Source organism: Rhagoletis zephyria, unplaced genomic scaffold, assembly GCF_001687245.7.
Source record: "Rhagoletis zephyria isolate East Lansing unplaced genomic scaffold, Rhagoletis_zephyria_1.1 Rzeph_scaffold_18612, whole genome shotgun sequence".
Classification (NCBI taxonomy): domain Eukaryota; kingdom Metazoa; phylum Arthropoda; class Insecta; order Diptera; family Tephritidae; genus Rhagoletis; species Rhagoletis zephyria.
In genome coordinates, this window is record NW_016175673.1 from 1 (window position 1) to 9,836 (window position 9,836).

At 37.3% G+C, this 9,836-nt stretch overlaps 2 protein-coding genes across 2 annotated transcripts; both read left to right on the forward strand.

Moving 5' to 3' along the window:
• Positions 1-47: 47 nt before the first annotated feature.
• On the forward strand, positions 48-1,342 carry LOC108380222 (nitric oxide synthase-interacting protein homolog). The gene is made up of 3 exons (XM_017636597.1): positions 48-912; positions 969-1,077; positions 1,139-1,342. The coding sequence occupies exons 1-3, from the start codon at positions 176-178 to the stop codon at positions 1,208-1,210; spliced, it is 918 nt and encodes a 305-aa protein (XP_017492086.1). The 5' UTR covers positions 48-175; the 3' UTR covers positions 1,211-1,342.
• Positions 1,343-1,594: 252 nt separating this feature from the next.
• Positions 1,595-2,482, forward strand: LOC108380223 (uncharacterized). Its single transcript, XM_017636598.1, has one exon. It carries the CDS (start codon positions 1,778-1,780, stop codon positions 2,396-2,398), a length of 621 nt encoding a protein of 206 aa, XP_017492087.1. The 5' UTR covers positions 1,595-1,777; the 3' UTR covers positions 2,399-2,482.
• Positions 2,483-9,836: the final 7,354 nt, after the last annotated feature.

Sequence of the window (9,836 nt, forward strand, 5' to 3'; positions counted from 1 at the left end):
TGATTTGGCAGCCCTGTTTCTTCTAGTTCTCAGAACGTAAATTATAATTACGTTCTTTATTTTGTTTTTATGCGCTTCCACTATTTTCTGCATCTCGGAATAAACTTTAGAAAATATTGATTCTTGTTTTGTGTTTTGTTATTTAAAAAAGCTGGTTCACAATTAAATCATTAAAATGACTCGACATGCACGCAATTGCACGGCCGGAGCTGTATACACCTACAATGAAAAGCGTCGCGATGCCGCCGAATCAGGCTATGGAACCAAAGCCCAACGTCTTGGAAAGGATTCAGTAAAATCGTTCGATTGTTGTTCTCTGACTTTGCAACCATGTCGTAATCCGGTGGTAACAAAGGACGGCTACCTTTTCGATAAGGAAGCCATTTTGCAATATGTTATCACCAAGAAAAATGAATACAGCCGGAAACTGAAGGAGTATGAACGTCTTCGGCGCTTAGAAGAAACTGAAAATGCACAAGAATTGAACCTCAAGCAACAGAAATGTATTGAAAAGTTTGTAAATGCCGGAAAACCAGTCAATGAGAATGCAAGTGGCTCCAAATCGGCTCCTGTTGAGGCTGTCACTCCCAGCACATCAGCGGCCGCCATAGCCGCTGCTGGTGGATCTATCTCCAATATGACTAATGGGAATGAAAAAAAGTTGCCCAGTTTTTGGGTACCTTCAGAATGTCCAAATGCTGGCGCTGCGAAAGCAAAAAAACCTGAGTCCACGATTTATTGCCCTGTATCCGGGAAGCCTCTAAAAGTGAAAGATTTGATTGATATAAAATTTACATTACTCAAAGACGGTGATAACAGCCGTTCACTAATAGCGAAGGAGGCACGTTATATGTGTCCTGTAACGCACGATGTGCTCAGCAATGCTGTGCCATGTGCGGTGTTACGGCCAACGTGAGCTTGAATGGTTTTGCGAAATAATACGGAGCTAATTTATGTTTTATTTGCAGCGGCGATGTAGTAACTATGGAGTGTGTAGAGAAATTAATTAAAAAAGATATGATACACCCTTTGACAAATCAAAAACTCACTGAAAAGGATGTTATACCATTGCAGAGGGTACGTTCGGTGACAATAATTACAAAAAGGCATTGATTTAAGTTATTTGGTTCTTTCACAGGGCGGCACCGGTTACGCTACGACCAATGACAATTTAGATGCAAAGGAAAAGCGTCCAATGCTGCAGGTCTAAAGCGGTTTTATACATACTATATTTTTAGCGTATAATTAATTTATCTTTGCAGTTTTATTGTACATTAGTTTAAATATAATCTTGTTCAATAAAAGCATACCTATGCAAAAAGTTTGCAAAGGCAAAAACGTCTCCGATATGTGTTCAGCCTTAAGAACTGAATACACGAAAGTGCTTTCGGGGGTATCAATTTATCGCTCTTACCAGTTAGAAGCACCAAATTATTTTTTCTTAGTAAATGTTTACAATTGTTTTGCTTACTGTTATTATTGGCCTTTACCTAAATTTGTTTAACTCAACTTTTGTAGGTTCAAAGCCTCTTATCGGAAATATGCCATATCAGTCAATCGAAGTTCAAAATAGCAACATCCATTGGTACGCATAGATAGTTTATTTGCCAATGAACGACATTGAAAATAGATAAGAGATCTCAACTATCGAATTTTACCAGTGACCTTCAATTCCTCTAGATATAAGCGCTAAAAATGCTTTGAAGACATCAGAAAGCAGTCAGCCACAAGTTCGTAAAATTATATTAATTAAAGAATCATTTAAAGCCTTCCAAATATGCATGCCACATTTGGAAAATTGGTTTTACTTTGTCTTTGCACTAGAGAAACACTTGCTGAACATTTCAAGGAGTGCAAACATTCAGCCGATGGCAATTTCGTAGCCATTGAAAACAATTGTCTCGGCTACATTTACTGCATGGGCGAAAACTCCTTCACAGATTTATGTCCAGTTGGCACATATTTTGATCCACAACAGCAACAGTGCACAGATGATGTTTCCTTCAAATGCGTCGAATATATTGCGGAAAACGCTGAAGGCGCGGGGCAACAGAGCGCATCTGTGCAACAGCAGTCAACAACATTAGCATCACCAAATTATAATGCAGCTAGTACAACACCTAGTAATATCGCAGCAACAACACATGTAACAGTCGCAACGATCGTCGATACGCTGCCATCAACAACAGTGCCGCATCGTCCACACTGCCAGCCCGCGGTGGATGAGTATTTTCCCTATCAACTACGTTGTGAGTACTATTATAGATGTTCGCGTGGCTACTTGAGTATTTTACGCTGCAGCTTTGGTTATGGTTGGGATTTTCTGCTGGAGAAGTGTGTGCCATTCAAGCAAGCACAGTGCTATAGGATATCGGAGGTACAGGCTTTTAAGTTTTAAGTAGTTTTTCGCTCTTATTATTTAGTTTTAAGATAACTATTTATTTGAATAAACGCGCTTTGTTTTTTACGTTCAGCATGGCTATTATTATTCCTACGGCTATGGTTATTTCCGTTACGCACGAAAGTATGAAAAGATTTTCAAAACAATTAAAAAATTCCGGTTGACCTCTATCTCTGATTGGTCCGAAAATGCGTGCGCAGACGATGGCCCAGTGATTCCTTCCCAGTTTCCGTCCGCGCTCCGTCGGATCTTAGCAAGCATCCCGGGGCGATACGAGGGGAATTAGAGGGATCCTTCCTGAGCCTAAAACCTTCTGATATAGATTCCATAACACTGCATCCTTCCATGAGGATCTTTTGCTTTTCCTTAATAATTTCTTGTAATCCTTTAAGTTTAAGTTTTATATTTCCCATTGCGTATCGCCTCCCGCGATACTGAAGTCCCTACGACAGGATTCGTGGGCCTCGTCACGTTCAGCATGGCTATTATTATTCCTACGGCTATGGTTATTTCCGTTAGTCTTTGAACTGCACCAAGGTGTTTTCTTTTTGCCTATCGGCTTTATCATATAGTCTTGTTACATGCCGCAGTAAAGTGTTTTACCAGGCCCTTCGATTTACTTGCAATTCATAGTGTGGTAGAACCGCTTATCACGANTGATCAGAGAAGAAAGGTAGGCGCGCTACCCCTACTGCTTATAACAAAGTCAGATTTTAGTATGAACTCAAAGAGTAACTTACCCCGTTCGTTGATGTCTCCGCTTCCCATGTGCTATGGTGTGCGTTCACATCACCTCCTAATATCAGGGCCCAGTTCCAGCGCTCGACTAGCTATATGACCGTTGAAGTGGCAACTTGCCTTTCATGTGCCAGATATATCGAGGCAAGCCTTACTAGTCGTCCGTTCACCGCCATTTTGACAGTGGTGGAGTCCTCGTCACTGAACTGAGGTAGAAACAAAATTTTTAGATTGGTACTTACCTATAGTATATGTATCCACTTATTATAGTGTGCTTTGCCGACTTCAGCCCCTTAAGAGGGCTGGAGAAACATTGCAGCTGATGCTGTTTTGCAGTGATGCAGGTTAATTTGGTGGACGCGCACCATCTTGGCCGCACCTTCCCTCCTCTCCATCACTATTGAGTTTGCTTGGCGCGTTTGACATCATCTCCTAGTTCTCAGGCTTCTACCTTGACTTAAATTAAAGGTCTTGAATAGCATAAAGGTCTTGGATGCACAGCTACATGCAAATCATAAAAAAATGCAATATATAATGCATTTTCCAAATTGAGGGGTTGACATTTTTTTTTCGTTTTTTAAACAGTGGAATCGTGTTTCTCGTCTCAAAATCTATAATATTAGTATAATAAAAAGTACAAAAAATTATTTTTTTTTAATATATACGTTGGATTTGCATGTTTTTTTTTTGAAGAACAATATTTCTGACCAAGTTATATGACTGAAAACATATGTATGATTTATAAAAATATAATTCATTTATAAACAATATATAATAAAATAAAATAAAATGTCTATCATACTTGGGCGTACAAAATTTTTGATTCTCATTCAGGCTGCTGTGGACAAATCGATTTTAAGATCAACAAAATAAAACGAGAAAAATCATTTCGATATATCAAGGGGGCGTGGCGCCTCCCATACAAACTGAAGTTTTCACACAACATATCTCTGGAAGTATTAATCGAATAGTGCTGCATCCTTGGAGGGTGTAGAGTTCATGTTTAAAGTTTCACAAATAACGATATAGCTGTTCCCGAGTTTTTTCGAACAGAAAAAAAACGGCTTTCAATATATATATATATATATAACCAATTGAAAACATCTTTAATTAAATTTATCCTACGGAAAAATGTTTTTGAATAATTTTTTAAATAATTGCAGGCATTTTTTAATTTTAAGTATTTTTCAAAAAAGTGGAAGCATTTAAACGTAAAATTTTGATTTCTTTCATTTTTCAACATAAATAAATAAATAAGTAGAGCTTTTTTAAAAAATCGACATGAATAGATCTCAAAATTGATTTGTCCCCGGCAACCTTTTTTGCCCCACTGTGCGTCACCCACTCAACTCACTTAACCTTAATTAGAGTCATCCACTTTGTAATAAGCATCTTCATAAAAGCGATCTCTTTCAAACCAAGCGACAACTCAGCCTCCACATTGACCTATGGACGTCTGGCCTGCACTAGGTACCTGGTTCGATCAGCTCTTCCCGCATCCCAACTAGTATTGTCAGTAATAACTATTTCCACTACAGCGGCGACTTTTTCACTGTGCGCCGTTGCTATTTATTTCGGTTTTGGCTGGGAATCAGATCTTCAGCGTTATATGCCCATGCAGCAGAAAAAATGCTTCCGCATAAATCTCTTGCGTTGGACGATGTCGGTGGCTGGTGAGACTGCTTTGTTAATTCTTTTGTTGTTGACATTTTGTTTAATGAACAAATTTGTTAGTTTAATGTTCACTCTTGTGAAATATGTTTGCGAACATGTGTACTTACTTAGTTACAATATTTATATGTACCTCCGTATTTGTATAAAAGTCATTTAAGTATAGCATTCAGTTTTTAAAAATAGAAATACTTAGTTATCGAATTGTTTGCTAATGGCTGTTAGAGTATATAATTAATAACATAGATGAATAAAATAACTAATATGAAGGCTTCAGTGGCCTTATCTAAGGTCTCGGGCACCCTTCACCAATCTGGAAAACCTGCAGTACGTCTCGACAGACGGTCATACCTTTCTAGGATATGGTATCCTAATTTCCAGTGTCAGCGTTGGGAGGCCCATTAATAATCCGTATGCCTTTCCGGCTAAGATTAAGTAGTCCTTCCCTATATATCTCTTTAATCAGCTTTTATGTTTTAAAAATCGTTATTAAGAATCTTACCGCTTTTTGGAAGCTCTTGTGTGTATTTTTGGATGAACCACAGTCATAGATCCCTCATGACCGCATGGTTATCTTTTGATTAATACCTGTCTAATTAGATCAACAAAGTTTTAAGGATTTAAATTCTAAGACTTACGCCGGAAATATGGTTGAGAATGTGGCCAGAAGCAGACTTTTCTGGTACGTAGGTTTAAATCGTCTGACCTAGTATTGCCATCACCGAAATTGGATCGATTAGTATATCGAATTTGTGTTCCGTTATCCATGTATTCCTTCGTCAAAATTTCGGGATCATAACTTTTATTTTAAATGAAAAATTTTAAGAGCTCAAGTATTGCCATACTTTGCTTTCATAAAACTAGTGAATCTCAAAGAACAAAACTGCATTTTAAACAAAACTGTAAACTTCGTAATCGTCGTATAAGCCAGAAACCAAATTTACAGGAGCGTTTTTTGCTTTTTAAAATTTTTAGAAGTTTTTTATTTTATTTACTTTTTACTAAGTACGAAAACTTTTGTATGGCGTACACGATAATTTCGCCCCCAAGAAAAAATTCATTGGAACATCGGTGAAATATACAGTTAATTTTTGGAGTAACTATAGGGATTTCAGGTAGGTACTATATTTTTCCAGGTGATGCATTGTGGGGTATAGAACAAATTTGAGTCAAAAAGTAAATATCGAAAAAATGGTAAAAAACGACAGTTTCGCGCAAAGAGGTCGATATGTTTTCAATATATACCTATCGATTTTGTTATCGATATGCTTATCGATACTGCTGTTTATTTATCGGTGAATTCATTAATATCGTCATTGGAATATTTATCTACAACGTTACCGATATATATATTTATCAACTTTGTTATCGATAAATTTATTGTTAGTCAATAGTAGTCTGAAGCGAAAACAGTCAAGCCTGCCAACAAAAACTCACAGAAGTTCTTTTTTCATCTGAATTTGGTTTGCCTACTTAGGGCCGGTTGTTCAATGTCTGGTTATCACTACCACTACACTATCGACGATTTCGACATCATGCATGTTACATGTGCTCGATAAAGCAGTCGTTGGACTTAACCCGAGCTTCTACCCCCGATTTGTGCTAATCAGACATTGGACAACCGGCCTTTAACATGTGAATCACCTCTTTTGGATTACTCATACGCAGTGTGCGACCTTTCCGATAGTCATATTAATCGTTTGTTCATAGTACAAAGGTCGCACGTTTATTTGTAAATATTGGCGTGGAAATCTAAAGTTTATATAAATTTGTATTAAAAAAGAAATGCATACAAATTTTATATGAATAATTTTTTCTGAAATAAATTGCCTTCGAATTACCTACACCTCTTTGACACCATTTTCAATGATTTCTGCACGCGAAGTTATTTATTTTTCCATTTCTGCACATTCCCTCTCCTTCATAATGCGACATTATTTGCTTAAAAACATTTCATAAGCGATGCCGATTAGAGGAGCGAAATGCAATTTATAATTTGCGCCGCCATGACTAATGGGCAGCGAATACCTTTTGAATACGAAGTCGCTGGGCAGCAACTGACCAGACAAGTAGCAAGAAATATTTGCTATAAGCAGACAAGTGGACAAGCAGACACACTTGCATACACACACGCACGCTCAAACTGTCTATAATAATAGTTCGTGGACAAAGTGCCTGGCAAATGCCATGAAATCAAAATAAATCACAACAATAAATTTGTAGCTGCCCAAAAAGTTCAATTCTTCAGAATAAACAAGACAAGAACATACACACACTCGCGCACATATGTACAATATAAGTACATACTTGCAGAATGCACAAATCTTGGATGCATTCCGCTGCAGTGGACACTTTTCGGCTGAGTGGCAGCGGCGGCGGCGGCGGCGGCGGCGGCGGCGGTGGCGGTGGCGGTAACACTTTTCCCGCAATCCAAGACGCTGGCCAGTCAGCCAGCCCTGGCGGCCCCGTTGGCCAAACAGACAGCTAACGATGCAAGCAAGCCAGCAAGCAGTCGACCAACGAACCGGTCAGCTAGCCAAGCAGCAGCCTAGATCGACCGATCAACGCCCTGTCAGCCACCTCCATCCATTCATTTCCATTTGTATGTGTCACATGGGCTGCGGCGGTCAGCCGAATTGCAAGCAAACATGTCCACAAGCGCATGCACGGCACGCAGACGAGTTGTATGCACAATCGATCAGGCAAACGGCCAGCAGCCAAGTAGCCAAACTTATAGGCCAACTGGCGCGTAGATTCTTCAACTGGGCCGGCTGCATTGTAAGAGTACAGATGTATTTGATTTTGGCCACAATTCAAGCATCCAAGGCGGGGAATTAAAACAAAAAAAAAAAAGCAACAACATACACAAGTAGCAATAACAACAATGTTGAGCAATGCTGGGTATAAAACGAAAATTCATTCTTTCAATGTTGGAAAATGTAGTTTTTCCTTTAGTACTTAGTACAGATACTTACATACATATTTACGTGTTTGTTTGTTTGTATGCACAGTGAAAGCTCCAATAAACAGACACCGATGGTCACTTACTTTTTGTCCGCCTATAAGATATGTCCGCTTATGATAATTTCGGAAAAACTAAAATTTTAATTCAAATTTAAAAAAAGGAAGTGCGCCTGAGCCACAGAAGTGAGAAGTGAAACTTACGTAACATATATATTGTGTTATAACCAATATACATACATATGTACATACATACAGACATCTGCTTTTGCTTAAGGTTATATTTTTTGTCTTTTCTCTATCTAGATCCCTACCTCTACCCCTGTTCGTTCTGATTACATTTATGTTATTCTGATTTCCTTTATCTTCATTTTTATCTTTATAGTCTATCGATAACAAAAACGGCAGTAGCATCCAACAAAATATCGATAACAAAACCGAAAATCAATAAAAATATCGATAACAAAATTGATAAAAATATTGATAACAAAATTGATAAAAATATTGGTAACAAAACCGACAAAAATATCGACACAAAATCGATAAAAATATGGATATCAAAATCGATAAATAATCGAAAACAAAAATCGATTATAAAACCCATAAAAATATTGATGGCAAAATCGATAAAAATATCGATAACAAAATCGATAAAAGCATCCATAACAAAATCAATAAATAATCGACAACAAAATCGACATATAATACATAACCCAAACGATAACAAAATCGATAAATAATCGGTAACAAAACATATAACAAAACTGAACAAAATCGAAAAAAATTTCGATGACAAATTCGATAAAATTGTCGGTAACAAAACTGATAGAAATATCGATTATTCCATCGATAAGTCCCGAGAATCCCGAAAATATCTAAAATCCCAAAATAGTTCCCAGATTGAGTCTCTGTGTCTCTATCTACATATATCTTTTTCTCTATAATTACCTTTATTTTAATCTTTCTTCATCTATACTTTTATCGGTATCCTCATCCTCATCTTTTTCTTTATATTTATCTTTGCTTTTACTTTTATGTTTATATTTTCTTCATCAACATATTCCCCTTCACCTTTTAAAGTATTTAAATTTACCTTGATCTTCATCTTTGCTTTTATATTTACGCATCTTTGGTTTTGTTTTTATTTTTAGCTTTGCGTTTATCCTTTTCTTTATTTACGTACGTACTCACCTTTACTTTCATTATTGTACTGGCCTTTTTTTAAGTGCTATTTTTTAACCTTTTGTTAGCAAGTTTTTGCTAAATTAATACCATGTGCATACACTCAAGAAGCACTTGTTTCAGCCCCAAGCATTTCCGTTGCACCATTTCCGTTGCACAATTTCCGTGTGCACTTTCCGTTGCAACATTTCCGTGTGCAATTTCTGTTGAATTTGCCAATTTTCTCCCAACCAAACAACCGCCGCTAAAAAAGTTTCACCTCAAAAATTGAAGTTGCGGGTTACTAAATTAAAATAATATTCATTCTACAATAGACAGAAACAGGATGAATTAAATGTAAATTCAAAGGCATGGCGTTTTCTTTCCTACCGACAAATCTCATTGCACGCTTCGCTCAAGCAGCAAGAAGAGGGCAAAAGGCAAACTTTTTCTAGAAAAGAAAATATCTTTGAATATGGACTATGTTCTTGTGTTCATATACATATGTAAAAGGGCAGGAGTCAACATCTGACTGAAAAAAATTGACCACTTGTTAGAGCTTCGCGTCCACTTATGGGAGATTTTTTTGTCATAACCAGACATTTTTGAGTGCCCCCGTCCGTTTATCGAAAAGTCCGTATATGGAAGAGCATTTTGTATAGAAAAAAAAACAAAAATTGTTCGTTGCCAAGAATGTGCCCGCTTATAGGAGATGCCCGCTTATTAGAGCGTCCGTCTATGAGAGCTTTCACTGTACTCACATTCCCGCCACAAATGTGTATTGTAAATTAATTTCGCATGTCTTCTATGTTTTTGTACGTGACTAAAATTCATTTTTGCATAATTATTTCGCAATCAAATCGTACTGACAACAACCAACCACAGCTAGTTAGGGGAAATGTAA